Source organism: Nanorana parkeri, unplaced genomic scaffold (assembly GCF_000935625.1).
Source record: "Nanorana parkeri isolate BGI_ZX_2015 unplaced genomic scaffold, ASM93562v1 scaffold1003, whole genome shotgun sequence".
NCBI lineage: Eukaryota > Metazoa > Chordata > Amphibia > Anura > Dicroglossidae > Nanorana > Nanorana parkeri.
Genome location: NW_017307271.1, coordinates 476,666 through 494,532, shown reverse-complemented (window position 1 = coordinate 494,532; position 17,867 = coordinate 476,666). Strand labels below are relative to the sequence as shown.

The following is a 17,867-nucleotide window of genomic DNA, read 5'->3' as shown; positions in this document are numbered from 1 at the left end:
ATCTTGCCTTGGGCAGCCCCAAATCAGAATACCACTGGGGCAGGCCCTGTCAAAAGATCTCCGGGATAAAGTTGTGGACAGGCATGGGTCAGCAGATGGATATAAACAAACTTCAAAGGCTTTAGCAATGCCTAGAAGCACAGTGAAGTCTGTTAATAAGAAGAGGAAGGTATTTGGTACAACACAGACCCTCCCTTGATCAGGACGGCGCTCCAAACTGGATGAAAGAGCCAGGAGGAAACTGGTCAGAGAGGCTACCAAGAGGACTACAGCAACTCTGAAGCAGTTGCAGGAATTTATGACAAAGTGGTTATTGTGTGCATATGACAACAATATCACAAATTATTGAAATGTGGCTTGTATGGGAGGGTTGCAAGAAAAAAGTCACTCCTCAAGAAAGGCCACAAACAGTCAAAATGCACCTGAAAGATTCTGAGGCCACATGGAAAAAGGTGTTATGGTCAGATGAGACTAAAATTTAATTGTTTGGCCTCAACACCAAACGATATGTCTGGCGGGAATCCGATACAGCTCACCATCCAAATAACGCCATTCCTACAGTAAAGTATGGAGGTAGTAATATCATGTTATGGTGGTGTTTATCTGCAGCAGGGACTGGAGCACTTGTCAGGATAGAAGGAACAATGGATGGGGCAAAATACCATCAAATTCTTGAGGGAAATCTGCTGCCCTCTGCCAGAAAATTGTCAATGGGAAGAAGGTTTACCTTCCAACATGATAATGACCCAAAGCACACAGCAAAAATGACCACACAGTGGTTGAGGGAGAAAAAGGTTTTTATTTGTTTCTGACATGTCGGTGTTATATCTTTCACTTGGATGTTATAAGTTGCACTGAGTAAATACAGCGGGATAAAACAAAAACTGTGTCAGTCTTCATTTCAGGCTGCAAAGCAACAAAATGTGATTATTTTGCAAGGGGGGTGTGTCTTTTCTATACCCACTGTATGCGTGTTTGTGTATATATATATATATATATATATATATATATAGGGATGCACCAATACCGGTTTTTCAGTATATATATTTGTAATACCACCAAAGGTCTATATTTGTCATATACACTCCAGTATCAGTTTAAATACCTGCTCTGCAGAATGTGTATAGTTTAAAGGAGAACTATGAGGTGAGTGATTTTTACTCACCTCATAATTCTAGCCGACCTGTGACAATGAGACTGTCACTGGTCGGCTCAGTAGATCGGGAGGTGAGCGAACACATACCAGCGTTCGCTCACCTCTCGATCCTGTCACAGCTCTCTGCCGTGACAGGGGAGGGGCTGGATTCCCCCCTCCCCGCTCCGATCCGCCAGCGCTGACTGGCGGAACGGACAGGGAGGGGGCGGGTACAGCTTACTCTGCCTCTAGATAGGCAGAGCCAGCTGTCAGTCACGCAGCTGGGCAGATCCCGGCATAATTGTCGGGATCCGCTTCAGCTGCGGCATCTTAGTATACCGTGAGCAGCAGCTCGCGGTATACTGCGGCGTCTCAGTATACCGCGAGCTACAGCTTGCAGTATACTGAGCCTAGGGTGATGGGAGGACGCTAGTTTATGTCCTCCCGTTACCCTAAGGAGAACTATGGGGAAAAGCCTTAACCCCATAGTTCTCCTTTAAGAAAATCTATATTGTCTATTTTTTCTAAATACTCAGACATCACCAAACAAGTAACAATGGCTGTGTCTGCAATTTTGATTGGAAAACATAAAGATATCATTGTTTTTTTAGCCAATTTTAAAAACATGGATGCATTTTAATAAGTGATTTCAACATTTATGTTCTTCCTCTTTTATTCACATGCTTATAGTCATGCTTATTTTTTTTAAAAACCCAGTGTGTTATGTTGATTTTGGCTCCCAGATGTATGGCAATACATTACAAAATTCCTGTTCTTCCTCTTTTTCTCATATGCTTACACACCCGTGCATAGTCATAATTTTCCTTGAAAGTTTTGTAACTTCATGACTTCCTCATGCACCCAAAACTTGTGATTATAGAGGTTTCTGCAGCCATTTCCTTTAAGAATGAAAAAAATACATGTTTGAAAGATAACTGTACAAAAGTACAGTTATCAACTTCTCCCCGCAACTTTTCCTGCCCCCCAAATCCTATACTCACCTGTCCACACTCCTGCTACAGCTGGCCATACTCTGATAGAACATTCATGTGAAAAATCTCATCAGAACATTCAATAAGGCCATCAAAGACTTGACAGATGTTGTTCGACATTTCATTTGGTTTCAACATTTGATTATGAAGTGAATGAAGTTTCCCAAACGAGAACCACATTCACTGTCTGAGAAAAATTTTCCTTTGATATTTTTTTAGGGGAAGACATAAATGCTAAATAAGTAATCCTCCAAGGGGCCTGCAAAATCAATTGTCACAGGTTCTCTTAAAGCTAGTGAGTGTCAGATAGATTTTTTTTTTCTGTAACTGTAGAATTGTTGAGGGCACTACGATTCATCTTTGGCTTTATTTGCAGAGGATGTCTGCTATCCAGACAGGAAAAAAATGTTAGTTCCAGTGGGTATTGCCTTGGCGGTGGTGGGGCTGATACTCATTATCCTTCTCGTGGTCCTGCTTACAAGAAGAAGGCGAAGCTCAGGATATCAACGAATATGAGACGCTCACATTCACCACTTCCTCACTTTACCTCTTGCAACAGCCAAACGCTTCTTGCAACCGTTTGGCTGCTACCAAAAGCACAAAAATTTTTGTTTGTATCTTTCATCATCATGTATTGAGAACGCTTTTTCTTTGGAACGTTGGAGTTAGTTACCGCAATGGAAGCCAAATATGTTCATTGTAATGAAGACAATGAAATCAACCAAACAGAGGAGGCAGATGTGACTGCAATATTTTTTTTTTGATCCCATAATCTGGGGCTTCTCATTTTAGCAATCTGTAGGATGATGATTGGTCTGTGATCACCCACATATAAACCAATTAAATGATTTTTAAATAAGAATTAGAAATTGTTTGTGATTTATTTGTCATCTCTAGAGATCACCTTACCAAAATTGTATTTTTCCTAAAATATATCACTGTATGTTACTTAGAACTCCAGCTAAAGCTTACAGCGACCCTGTCATGACGATAATAAGTTTAGTGTAATTCCACTTATGCAGCCAAATCGAGATAACACCTATTATATATTTGTAATATGTTTCCACTTACATTGCAGAAGCTAAAAAAAATATTAGAAAATTGCTAGTCGCAGTTTTAAGTGTTTTATACTTGTTTAAAAATCCTACCTAACTTCCCCCTATTTAATGTTAAGGAAGGGGCTGCGGGATGTTACATTTACTCTAATTAACCCTGCCTGTACTGTGCTCCAACATGATAACGACCCCAAACACACCTACAAGACGACCATTGCCTTGCTAAAGAAGCTGAGGGTATTAAGGTGATGGACTGGCCAAGCATGTCTCCAGACCTAAACCCTATTGAGCATCTGTGGGGCATTCTCAAACGGAAGGTGGAGGAGCGCAAGGTCTCTAACATCCACCAGCTCTGTGAGGTCGTCATGGAGGAGTGGAAGAGGACTCCAGTGGCAACCTGTGAAGCTCTGGTGAACTCCATGCCCAAGAGGGTTAAGGCACTGCTGGAAAATAATGGTGGCCACACAAAATATTGACACTTTGGACCAAATTTGGAAATTTTTACTTAGGGGTGTACTCACTTTTGTTGCCAGCGATTTAGACATTAATGGCTGTGTGTAGAGTTATTTTGAGGGGACAGCAAATGTACACTGATATACAAGCTGTACACTGACTACTTTACATTGTAGCAAAGTGTCATTTCTTCTGTGTCGTAATAAAATATTTACAAAAATGCAAGAGGTGGACTCACTTCTGTGAGATACTGTATATATATGTACAGTATATACACTTGCCAAAAGTATTGGGACACCTGCCTTTACACACACATGAACTTTAATGGCATCCCAGTCTTAGGCCGTAGGATTCAGTATTGCGTTAGCCCACCCATTGCAGCTATGATAGCTTCAACTCTTCTGGGAAGGCGTACACAAGGTTTAGGAGTGTGTCTATGGGAATGTTTGACCATTCTTCTAGAAGTGCATTTGTGAGGTCAGTTACTGATGTTGGACGAGAAGGCTTGGCTCGATGGCTCCGCTCTAATTCATCCCAAAGGTGTTCTATCGGGTTGAGGTCAGGACTCTGTGCAGGCCAGTCAAGTTCCTCCACCCCAAATTCGCTCATCCATGTCTTTATGGACCTTGCTTTGTGCACTGGTGTGCAGTCATGTTGGAACAGGTAGGGGCCATCCCCAAACTGTTCCCACAAAGTTGGGAGCATGAAATTGTCCAAAATGTCTTGGTATGCTGATGTCTTAAGAGTTCCCTTCACTGGAACTAAGGGGCCAAGCCCAACCCCTGAAAAAAAAAACCCACACCATAATCAAAAACAACCCCACCCCATAACCCCCCCTCCACAGAATTCTAATCTCTCCAATTCTCTGTTCGTCTGGATACTAGTATGTTGTAACTGAAAATACAACACAAAGGGCTCCCGCACATACGAATAACAGCACTATCACTGTATATCAAGCCATTGCAAATCAATCAAGGAGCCTCTTAGGCAGTCATGGCACAGTCCCTACTGCGTAGTAGTGCTCACCACTATATACAAAAACAGATTATCTTTGTCATTATGAATGCTTGGCAAAGTTAGTGGTGAATTAAATATCACAAAAATATTTCAATAGACATGTCCGTTGCCCCCTCTTCCAATATACTAATCTTTTCCTATATTCTTACACCACTCCATTCGGCCACATAGAGCAGAGTGAAATATGCAGCTCTGGGCATCTGAATGGCCAATTACCAATCCTAAGCCCTCAGTAAGTTCCAGACTGACATGGAGTCATGCACAGGGTTTCTTTCACTCCTATAGGCATTTGGAGTGGTAGGGTAGCAAAGAGAAAGTGGAACTACATGTCCCATGAGGCACTGGAAGACTGACAATTACAGGCATGACTCCCAGACACAGAGGCATGTTAGGATTTGTAGTTAAAGCACAGCTAGGGGGATGGAATTGCCCACCCGTGCACTAGGGGGCCAACACTCCCTGGCAGCTTATAGGAGGTGAACTTTAAAATGGCAGTTAAGTCTCTTTATAAACTATAGGCATCATTTAACCCCATAAATAAGCAGCAGCAGGATGTTACAAAGTAACTTTGGGGTACAGTACTGATGTGGAGGTGAGTATTACAGTGGAAGTTCTATTTTTTATTTTTAAAGGTGCAGGTAAAATTAATTTGAAACTTTTACTCAATGCTAATGTTGGACTTTATAGGTACTTTAGTTTCTTTTAGGTAAGGTGACAGTTCATGATCCACATGGACAATTTAATTATTTGTTTCTCTACATCTTCCAGCTGCTGAATAATGACAGCTAGGCGGGAGATATTCACATGTGAGGACGGCATACTAAAGGTGGCCATACACTTTACAACCATCGCAAGACCTTAGTCTTGCGATGGTTGTAAAGTAATTTAAAAAACGTACGATCTGCCCATCTTGGACAAGCAGATCGTACTTGTGATCATCGCAAGCCCGCCCCCCAGAGGGGCGGGCTTACAATGACCGCAATGCGGAACGGGCAGTGTGCGCGTGCGCACACCGGCCCGTGCGGCATTGATCTTACGATCATGCTAAAACACAGCCGAAAATCGTACGATTCTCGGCTGGTTTTCTAGCATGCTCCTTAGACAAAAGACGTGCGACCGTACAGTAGAAACGGTCGCACGTCTTCATTCACACTGCACGATTCTCGTACGATCGCGGGATTTCCCGCGATTCTTGTACGAGAATCATGCAGTGTATGGGCACCTTAATGGAACTGATCTGTGTTCATTCCACCTTGTGCTGCATATTTAAAGAGAGATGTAAATCCATACCACAAAGTATGCATGAATAAATGACTGCAGAACATATACACATATTTGTCCCATTGACCTAATGTTCTGCACACATAGAAAGCAATCAACAATCTTTGAAATAATGTGAAATATGTTACATTTTTCATTCACGCATCTTACTGTCATGTGTCTTTTTCTTTGCAGAGGCAGCGTGCTCGTATGATCGCAATATGATTGCCGTGGCCATAGCCGTAACTGTATTAATTGTCATTATCATTGCAATAATAATCTACTTCATTTGTCACAAGAAGCGATCTTCTGGCTATCAGCGGATTTAACCATAGGGGAAGACTTTCATATCATGTGTATCTTTACAATGAAGACAACAACCCACAGCCACACACCTTTAACTATGGAAAACGAAAGACTAAAGCAACATTTCTGCCTTGTTAATGACAAAATGAATGATTACTTTTTTTGACAAAATGACAAAGCTCATAATTTTTTTAAAAGGTTTCACCATTGGTGATTCTCTAATATACTAGAGTTCTAAGAGCAAGTGAAGTGAACACAGACAATGGTTGTTGGGAAGGCAGAAAGACTTCTGGCGCTGTACTTTAAACCTGGGGCTATTGTTGACATGTGAAACTGCCACTTACATTCAGTAGCAGACCCCTAGGTGCCTGCACGCCAAGTTTCTTTCCTGGCAATGTACCCCAGGAGCCTTAAAGTAGAAATGAAGCCAAACTTGTTTTTAATTTTGAATATAGTAAGGGAAAGTTTTAACCTCTGTCAGCTTTTTTTGCCATCTGTGTCCCATTGGGGAGATTTCCTTTTACTTCCTTTCTGATAGGAAGTGAGAGAAAATCCCTTGAAAGAGAGGGGAATCCCTGGTGGTCAGCAAAGTCACCAGAACTAGTGTCCCTATTGGAAGATTTCCCCTTTAATTCTGTTCTGGTGACAACCCAAAATTTAGGATAACCCAAAATTCCAGTGATAACGAGGACAAATAGAGAGGGTGAATCTCCCTAAAGCTGGCCATACACCTTACAATTATCTGCAGATTTTCTGTTCTCACTCAGATGGAAAAGGTGCAACAGATTCCTCCATCTACACTTAGCTGTGTGGATGGAGTAATCTCCACCTGGGCCAATCTGTTGCACTTTTTCCATCTGACCACAGAAAATCTACAGATAATTGTAAGGTGTATGGGCACCTTAACAAGGACACAGACAGGAATAAAAACCTGACCGGTGTTCTAATCCCTCTCCACTCTATTCAAACATTAAGTAGCAGTTTCACATCCTATTGGTAGCCACAGACAGTGACTCTGGGACACTATAAAAGTGCAAAATCTGGTGCAACTATGAAAAGCCGCAACCAAAAGGTGTTTGTATACATGTTGGCATACCCTGTAGATCAGGCCCCAAATCAGAAGCATAAATTGAAACCTCAGGCCTTCCCAATTCTGTACCTTTTACTTGACTAGGGTCACTGACCAGTAGTTAGATGGGAGAGGTCAGAAGTTAGGCCATAAAAGATGGTCAGTACTTGTATATAAGAACTCGTTGTTGGGTCTCACAGGGTACTCTACATAATATATAAAAATAAATGCAGGCATGTCGGGACCCACGCTTTCAATGGTTGATGCTGGTTTTAAACTGGCCATAGACCTCCTTAAAGAAGCAGACCTGCCATGTAAACATGGTATTTACTAAGAGCTGTTTCCTCTTTTGGTGAGGCTTATTAACACCAATATCTTAAAGGGACTTTAAAGAATTTGTGAACACAGGACTCTAAAACACAACAGTAGGACAGAAAATATTATTTGTGCCCTGAACTTGACTTTACTTACACAACAAAATGTTGTTTTTTTTAACCTTATTTAATGCTTCTTTTTGGTGGTCATATGACAGCACAGCCTCCCTTGCTTCCTTCTTCTTTAAAGCGTCTGTGTGTGGTGCAATACAAGCTGCAGCTGCAAAAGGCTGGGTGGGGCGGCATCCATAATAACTATGGGAGATACAGACACACTAGGAGGGATTTATCAAAACGTGAGCAGTTGCCCATACTAACCAATCAGCTGTCCAATGTAACAAACTCAGTTTGTTCAGTCCAGTTTTGATAAATTCCCCTCAGAGTGTGTTGGCAAGGCGTCTTGTATCTCCAATTAGGAAGCTCTGGTACACAAACTTACCATGCCAGCATGGTTCTGTGATATGTGAGGGTGACAACGCTGTTGTGTGCTTTCACTGCAAACTGAACAACGTTGTCACTCTATTACAGGATGTGGAAGAATAATGGATCTACTGGCAAGGTCAACAAGTAATAAAAATATGTTAAAGAGGCAGCTCAGAAAAACAAAAACTGCTGTGTTAATGCCAATGAGGGCCTGTATAACATACACAATTTTTTTTTTCCAGTTTTACTTTAATGCACAGCTTATCAGCATTTAGTAACTATCCATGTAAGAGCAGCTTATTATTAGAAATCACTTATATGTGTAGACAAGTCTGAATCACAAAAGTATTTTCCAGCCAATGACTAAACTAATATCAGTAACATCTGATATTATATATTAAATATAAGAATAATCTAATATCAATATAATATGAATGATTCACCTAGAAACCTTTCCTCAGCCTGAAATGGCTGCTTACAAATAACACTAGCTTTCACTAATACACACAATACAAGACCAAATATCTCAACCTGCAGCAGATTTTTATTGGCATATTTTTTCATTCTGCTAGGAAAGGTATTCTACAAGGCAAATAATATTTTGGCAAACTGGCCCTAAATGTGATCAAAACTTAACATTCACTTATAAAGATACTTATTAGATAAATATTTCCCAATGACTTAGTTGGGCAAAGTTACTGCTCCTAAGCATTTTTAGTCTCTTGTACGAAATAATCCCTTTCTCTCACCACATCTACGGGGTCATTCTGTGTGAACATATGCAAAAAAGTTCTTTATTTTTTCTTTACAAGTGGAATATCATTTCGAATGTTGTGATGTAATGTCATATTATGGCCACTATTTAGCATTGAGGAGCATAGAAAATAAACACTTATTTAATATGCTCCATTAGCTCCATCTAGTGGCCATAACCCGATATTACATCAAATGATTGGAAATTACATTCCACTTGTAAAGGGAAATAATAAAGAACATTCATTTTTGTATATATTCACATGGAATGAATGTTCACAGATATTCGCAGGGCTGTTCGCCCTTTTTATAAATAGACCCCTATGTGTTTCAAACCCAGACTAGCCCTTGCAAATAAGCTGGCTCCATCCAAAGGTTCCAGCCTATCCACACACTGCTCGAAGTGGAATCTACACACCAGCAAAGAGCTGCTTTGTAACCATCAGTACAGGCATCTATGCAACTTACTAAAAATATGTTTTAGGTACACATAACTTGATAGTATGTATAATTTAATTGTATTGTGTCCCAAATGTACAGCTTTAGAGCCTTTATGAATATATTTTAGAGGTACAAATATATACCTTTTATTGCACTGATAGATGGAGACCATCCCTTTACATTAAAGCATTGCAGCCTTTTGAGGACTCACCTCTCCTGTCAGCAGGCTCCCTGTCAACAATTGTGCACTATTGCAAAGCCGCATTTTCTCTTAGTGCTGGCCTTTGCTTTTCCAATCTGAACGCTGCTGCACAAAAGAAAAATGGCAGATTCAGGTACTTATACTAGTTCTGCATTAGTAATCATTTACTGATTTTTTTTTTTTTAAATAATGACAAAATTGGTGCTCTTTCATATACTGCATGTCTGTACTTCAGCTTCAGTATCTTCGCTAAGTTCATTTCTTCATTATTTGTTGTGAAATAATTGTGTTAGCTGCTGGAAGAGAGATGATATTTGATGTAATAAAATGGGACCGCATTAATAAACTTTACATTTTCTACTATTTCATTATGAGAGATTCATTTTAAAGTGAACCTGTCAGATTCACCCATGCATATAGATAAATAACTGAAAAGTGAGTAGTAATATCCCTCATGGAAACACAGAGGTTCTGAACTTACCTCACTTCAGTGGAAAATTGGTTGCTGACTTGTTCCCAATGGTGGAATTACCCTTTTCTCTGATACCCATAACATTGATAGGAAGAGGAGAGATTTTCCCTTCCTTCCTGTTCTTTTTTGTCAAAAGAATGGAAAAGAACTCTCTCAGATGTTAACAGAGGTTTTAACTAGAGGTGCACCGAAATGGAAATTTTAAAACCGAAACGAAACCGAAATAAAAAAAAATTGTCAGGCCGAAACCGATACCGAAAATGTTATTTATTTTAGTTTTTTCTTTAATTATGTACAAACAGTCAGCGATCACTGATCACTGAGTGTTTCCTCTCGCTCTCCATCCTGACAGCTGTCACAGGAGGCTGAGCGAGCGGTGCAGGGAGGAGAGCTCAGCCTCCTGTGACGGCGCGGGCTTCTCCACCCACACACCGCTCTGCCGAACTGTGATAGGAGGCTGAGCGGTGTGGGAGGAGACGCCGGCCGCTCACAGCGCTCTCCTCCCGCAGCGCTCGGCCGACTATCACAGTTTCTTTCCTCACTGCTGGGACACAGAACAGCGCCCAGCGGGGAGGAAAGAAAGAATGGATGTGCCGCTGTATCGGCAGGAAAATGGCACTTTCGGCATTATGCCAAAAGTGCCATTTTGGGCCGATATGTTTCGGCGGCCGATATAACGGTGCATCCCTAGTTTTAACCATTCCCTGCTCTTTATAAAACTAAAAGTGTTTTTTGCCTAGCTATGTACAATAAAGGGGGTATTTATAAAAACTTTGCAGAGCCATTGATTATGCATGTCCATTTGCTCAGTGTAAATGGGACAAAAACAAATGTTATTACTATAATTTCCTATGGGTTGAATGTAATATCAGAAACGTAGCACATTATGGCCACTGGGTGGGGCTCAGGATCTTAGGAGAACAGTATTTATTTCCTATGATCATTGGCTCCATCTAGTGGCCATAATGTGGTATTTTCCTTATTCGCTCTAATCTTATCAATGAGTTACCTTCAGCCTGGAAAGAAAATAGACTCATATATAGAATCATTCCATTTACCCCCATTTGCACAGAACAAATCTACAGTATATGTACTTTTACAGGGTCAGGGCACTGACATTTTTTATGAATACACCCCCTAATTAAGCTGCATACCACGGTTTCTCCATTCCAGTCACTCTGGTGCTGTAGCTACAGTGAATGTTGGGATCTGAATGGAAACCTGGCTGCAGTCAGCATACGTAATCCTTACATTGAATGCTATGGGAAAACTCATCTTTTCTAATCTGTCTAATGCAGGGGTGGGGAAACTCAAGCTGTAGAGAAACTACAAATCCCATGAGGCATTGCAAGATTCTGACAGCCACCGGCATGACTCCCAGAGACAAATGCATGATTGGATTTTAAGTTTTACCACAGCTGGAGGGCCAGAGTTTGCTTACCCCTGGTCTAATAGAATTGCACAGCACCTATTATTATCACTTTGTCTTTTTTTACCAACAACAACATACTGCTAATATCATACGTACATATTTTCACCTAAAAGAATGAGATCGGACGTGTGCTTTTAGCTCTTATGGTGCTTGGAAAGTTGTCAGAAAAACCTTAAAAAGCAGTCAGAAATCATCTCAAATACAAAAACAAGGATAGGCTTCCCTGAAGAGATAAGTCTTAAGTTCTTTGACTTCCTCTCCTAGGGTGACAACACTCTGTATATGGCTCCCTAAGCAGAAGCAGTGTTGTCACTGTTGGATGCGCATTTCCTATGGACTCCAAGCTGATGTGCTAATTCATGGCACACCAGTACATACTGCATGGAGTCCACAGGGAGTGCAAGGTATCATGCCCACATCATCAGAGGGAGACCACCTAAAGTGACCCCGGAAGTGAAGTAACAAGGTGGACGGGCACAACTTGCTGAATTGCTGAAGTCAAAAAATTATTATTGTGCATGGAAAAACACACACCTAATAAGAACATGATCATATAGATGAGAAAATGTTTATGTGTAGTGTTTAATTTATTTAACTTCATTCATTATTTAATATTATTGTTGGATTGTTATTATTTTTAGTATTATTACTACTATTGTTTTCCCTTCATTCTCAGTTCCCAGTGCGAGCTCACTTGTCCATTTATGAAGAATTATTCTGCTGCCCTCTAGTGGTTGGATTTCAGTAGTTCCCGCTGCCCATTAAAAGATTCAGCAGCGTTACGCCCCCTACACCGCGCCCAATCACTGAAAGCCGTTCCATCCTGAGCAATATGATTGGCCATTGCGACAAGCCCCTTTACGTCATTGGCTGAAGGGCGTCTTTTTGTTTGTTTTTACGCACACGGTGTAAATAGTTTTGATGTGAATTTTCCATCTGGTGATGCAAATGACCTAATGTCACTGAATTCTGTAGTTAGTCATATGAAATTGAATCCCGGGATAGAGCCAGAGGCAGCAAACCGCGGAGTTCAGCTGACACGGAAGGGGCGGAGCGGAGGTGTCACCTGGCTGTCAGGGAGACCACAACATGGCGGCCACCTTGGTCTTTGTAAGGAGGAGGCGATGTCCTGCACTGGCAGCCTTACTGCATCCTCGGTAATGTAGATGATTGAAGAAGTCTTGACTGCCTGGCACAGGGCAGCCCACAGTTGTGTCAGAATTGTGATCCAATCCTATCAGGTTCAAGGAGACCTTGCACACAAATGACATGCAAAACAATGACAATCACCTACATCAGGGTTAGGCAACCTCATCAATCCAGCTGTGGTGAAACTGCAAATCCCATCATGCCTTTGGCTCTGGGAGTCATGCCTGTGGCTGTCAGAGTTTTGCAATGCCTTATGGGACTTGTAGTTCCACAAGAGGTGGGAGTTTTTATTGTGGTCCTTTTTGCTAGTTGGAGAGATGAGGAATGTATTTTCACTTGTAGTAAATTGTTCTTTCCATAATGTATTGGGGGTTATAAATCACATAGGTACATATAGCTACATAGCTGATGAGGTTGAATAAAGACTCCGGTCCATCCAGTTCAACCTTGATGAGTTGCATGCTAACTGATGGTCTGCATGCTGATTGATGGTCTGCGTGCTAACTGATGGTGTGCGTGCTAACTGATGGTGTGCGTGCTGATTGATGGTGTGCGTGCTAACTGATGGTGTGCGTGCTAACTGATGGTCTGCGTGCTGATTGATGGTCTGCGTGCTAACTGATGAGCTGTGTGCTGATTGATGGGCTGTGTGCTAACTGATGAGCTGCATGCTAAGTGTTTACAGCTCAGGTACCTGCTGTTACAGATAAATGAGTAGTACACTGCAGCCAGATATCTTTTCTGATGTCATTCTCTTGTTGTCACATTAAGATGATCAGTAAATTGTAAGGGAATGCTGGAAAATGTCAGTTATGTTGTTTAGCTCACTTTGTATTAGAAGTTGTGATACGCAAGCGCGCTGTCACCAAGGTTACAACATGGTTCCTCTTTATATAGAATCTTTCCATAGAGGTGACTTTATTTCTGTTTAGTTCTGACATTTTGAGATGCTTCGAAGATCATTCAGAATTGACCAGTACATTTGACCTGCTTCTAACCGGCATTTTACTTGCTTTAAGAGGGTTTTGTGCTCTCATAGACTTGTATGGGAATGCAAAACCCACCTAAAGCCAACAAAAGCAGATCTAAACAGGCCCAGAATAGCGTTGAGAGTAGTGATGGGCTCGGGCGTGTTCGCAGCTCCACGTGCCAAGCCCGCCAGGAAGCTGACAGCGCCGCAGCACCAATCACAGTTACTGAGACATTTCCCGATCGCTGCAGCTGCGGACCGGGAAATGTCTCAGTACCTGTGATTGGTGCTGCGGCGCTGTCAGCTTCCTGGCGGGCTCGGCACGTGGAGCTGCGAACACGCCCAAGCCCATCACTAGTTAAGAGTGGATTCTCATATACAGAGCAGGACAAGGCCGTGAAACATACCGCCAATCCTGCATCATGTGACCCAGCTCTGGCAACAGGCAGCGGTATGGTTCACTCACACTATGTGCTGTGACCTGCGTTTTTCCGCACCTGATCAATGCCAGACACTGCAAGGGGACGTAGAAAGCAATGGAAAGCAATCTTGTATACGCCACAATGCTTTGGAGATGTGTGTTGCAATTTAAAACAAAGGATGTATGCATTTGAACACACCGCACTGCAATGCATATAAAGGCAGTTAGGCATTAAGGATGAACTTGGGTTTATTTGAACACGGAAAGAAGCCGGCCCAGTCATGTGTGGCTCAGGCATTGCTCCCCCCACAGCTGCGTGTAAATAAAAGGGCAGGATGTTGGTGACATCATTGACCTTTTATAGCCATCGTTGGTCAATTAAATTTAAGGTCAATGTTGCCACACGGCCATATTTGGTTAATGACATTGACATAATATGGCCATAGAAGGTCAGTGATGTCACCAGCATTCCACCTGGTCTGAACCTGAGCTCATCCCTAGGAGCCATTTTGTAATTGAATGCGAATTAAAATGACTACTACACTCTGCTGATGCAGTTTTCTAAAACTGTCAAAAATACAGATGTCACCTACTTACAATTTAAAGTGCAACTAAAGCCCAAACTTTTTTTTTTTTAGTTTTGAATAGAGCGGAGAGGGATTAGATCACCTGTCAGGTATTTATTGCTGTATCTGTCCCCATTGGAGAGATTCACCTTCTCCATTTGTCCCATGACTTTTATCAGTGAAAACAAATGGAAACAAGAACAGGAATAGATGGGAAATCTGGTTACTCTGCTGACTACCAGGGATTTTTCCCATTTTGGAGGGATGTCATCTCACTTCCTATTGTGGCTATCGGACAGGAAGTGATGGAAAATCTCCCAAATCAGACACAGATGACAAAAAAAAGGACAACAGGGGTTTATAACCCTTCCGTGCTCTATCCAAACTAGAATAAAAACTAAAATAAAAAGTTCTGGCTTCACCTGAACTAGAACTTGAAGGCATGTTATTATGGATGCACCGATACTAGTATTGTGCCGATACGGAGTATTTGGGCGAGTACTCGTACTCGCCCAAATGCTCCAATACTTACTCCCCGATACCGGAACTTCCAGTCAGAGGGAGATTTCCTCTGACCGGCAGTAGCGTGAGGGAACATGGAGCTGGCCAACCAGCATGGAGCCGGCTTCCCAGGCAATCAAGAAGCTGCCTGGCTTCCTGATTACCTGGGAAGCCGGCTCTATGCTAGCGGAAGTACATATAAGGAAATATAAATATTGGTACTGCAGCTAACGATTATTTTCAAAATCGATTAGTTAGCCGCTTTATTACGTTCGATTAACCGGTTAATCAGGATTTTAAAAATGGCTCCAGTGATGGGACTACTAGTTTGTATTGAGATTGTATTCCATCACAGGAGCAAGCTTGGAGCGGTGGAAGTAAAAAATAAAAAAGATAGTGTGGTGTGCAATATAGTGAAATGAAAAGTGTAAAATTATACAGCAATGAATGCAGAATGGCACCGGCTATAGAGGACTACAAAACCCAGCAATAGTACATTATACAGCACAATGCAGAATACCACCAGCTATAGCGGACTACAAAACCCAGCAATAGTACATTATAGCTGGCGGTATTCTGCATTGCGCTGTATAATGTACTATTGCTGGGGTTTGTACTCCTCTATAGCTGGTGGTATTCTGCATTGCACCATTGTATAATATATTATTGCTGGGATTTGTTGTACTCCTCTATAGCTGGCGGTATTCTGCATTGCGCTGTATAATGTATTATTGCTGGGATTTGTAGTCCTCTATAGAGCGCAATGCAGAATACCACCAGCAATATAGGAATACAACAAACCCCAGCAATACATTATACATAGAGTGTATAATGTATTGCTGGGATTTGTAGTCCTCTATAGCTGATGGTATAATATACAGCACTATGTACCATCAGCTATAGAGGAATACAAATCCCAGCAATACATTATAGAGCACCATGTGGGGGGGGAGTACAGGCTTACCTGAGCAGTCTTCCAGCAACTTGCTTCTGAGATTGGACCTGTCTATCAGCGGCTGTCATCCCCCCACACCTTCTCCTCCTTACTTCTTCTCCCCGCGTGCCTGTGCCGAACGTGGATGTGGGCGGGCGGTGAGCATGAGGCGTGGAGGAGGTGCGGCGTGTGGAGCGTGGCTGCGGGCAGGGCCGGGTCTGACAGCGCAACCTGTGGAGCACTGAACAGGGCCAACTAATCGAAAGCCGAAAAATGGATGATTGTAAACGTTGACAACTTTTTCAATCATCGATTATTATCGACTTAGTCGATTTAGTTGTTGCAGCCCTATACTCGTACTCAATAATGAAAAACCGGTATCGGCGAGTACCCCTACATGTTATGCAATGTATACGGAATTCCAACAGAAATGTTTTTTTCCTACATGTGTTATTTTCCCAGAGGTTTGCACTGAGCTCACTTTATTGAGATACTTTGTAGTAAAGCTATTGTGCATCTTGTCTTATTAGAGAGTGCACTACGTGGTAATAATGAATGCAGAATAAGAAATCACACATTTCCAAATATGAATTAATGGGAATATACAAACAATCAACATTCATTTTCCTTTAAAATCATAACTGCATTGCTGTATTTCCAGTTTTATTCCATTTATTTGCTACTAATAAGCATTATGATTGTTAATAACATACAGGAAAATCTCTTCTCATGAAATGCAGCACGATTCATTGTGTTTTACTGTGTTATTTGCAGGAAATGGGCGTGTGGCACCATATCCCTTAGATATGCTTCCGATACAGGTATGCCATGCTTAGACTGGAGGATCAATATATGTTCTTATAAGTATGGAATGGTTGGTTTTATTTAGGGGGATTTTGATGATTAGGGGACACCTCTGCTTTTCAGTCTGTTCAGTGAAGCTTTGAAAATGAAAGAGAGAAGCTGATTGGCTGCCACTGAAAACTGCTTTAAGATTCTGCCTGCTCCAGTATTTATGAATTCTCCCCAGTTCGATTGCTCTGTATACCAGAAGCAGCTGCAGTTTTGACAGCAAGACCCGGATGCTGTGCCAACAGCACCCTAGCAGCCAATGGGAGTGGTTGTCAATTAACTTACTGATGGGTGGAGGGATGTGACTGCAAAACTGACCATGAGAAATACAAGCACACCTTGCATTGGCACAGCATCCTGTAACTCCCAGCAGTGATTCCAGGGACACAGACTGACCCCGCTGGCAGGGATCTGCTTCAGTGCTTGGTGTGATTAGTTTCAAGCAGAAGCCCAGTGGAACTGTCAGGATCACCAGGTTTTTAAAACCAATAGAACAAAAATAAGGACGTTAGAGGCTAGATATTACAAGACCCATATGTATGAACACACACTTATATTCAGTCCTAATTCATGGGGTAACATACACTTTAATATAAGTTGCAAAGGAAGTGTGTTTAAAGGAGTTGTAAAGTCCCAGAATATACTACCCTGTTATAACATCAACATTGTAATAGGAATACAGACTAGAGTTGATTTTAATGTTGCAATCAAAGCTGACTTGAAAAATCCCTTTTATGTAGTGAGTGCTGTCTTCCGTCTGCCCATTACTTTCATCAACTTCCTGGAATCCCAGTGTGCTTTCCATCTCTTTCCCTGCTGCTTGATGTGATGTAATCTCAATTTCCCAAGACTACATATCCCATCGTGCATTGCTTCCAGCAAGCAATGACAAAGTTTCATTGTTCAGATATTGATTTTGTAGTTCAGATGGCAAGCTCTGTGACGGTTGTTACACAAGGAAGTACATATTTACAGGGCTGAGTGAAACTGTGTCAGGTTATTGAGGAAGTACATCCTATGGGCATCTTCAAAAGGTAAGTTTACAAACCTGTAGATGGATATGGTTATTAGGAGTAGGATAGAACTTATA

General features: G+C 41.7%; 2 protein-coding genes across 3 annotated transcripts in view; both read left to right on the top strand.

The window, feature by feature from the left end:
• The window catches only part of LAMP3 (lysosomal associated membrane protein 3), a 10,299-nt gene extending 3,971 nt beyond the window's left edge, over positions 1 to 6,328 (top strand). Inside the window, exon 4 of the mRNA XM_018567058.1 lies at positions 6,108 to 6,328. Within this exon, the coding sequence (XP_018422560.1) occupies positions 6,108 to 6,241 (134 nt within the window). The 3' untranslated portion in view covers positions 6,242 to 6,328. The remainder of the gene's footprint in view (positions 1 to 6,107) is intronic.
• A 6,031-nt stretch (positions 6,329 to 12,359) lies between these two features.
• MCCC1 (methylcrotonoyl-CoA carboxylase 1) overlaps positions 12,360 to 17,867 on the top strand; it is a 38,589-nt gene continuing 33,081 nt past the window's right edge. Inside the window, exons 1-2 of one of the 2 annotated variants that reach the window (XM_018567066.1) lie at positions 12,360 to 12,541; positions 16,700 to 16,741. In XM_018567066.1, coding sequence (XP_018422568.1) covers positions 12,474 to 12,541; positions 16,700 to 16,741 — 110 coding nt within the window. In that variant the 5' untranslated portion in view covers positions 12,360 to 12,473. Of the gene's footprint in view, positions 12,542 to 16,699; positions 16,747 to 17,867 lie in introns of both variants that reach the window. The other variant, XM_018567065.1, reaches the window with a different exon arrangement.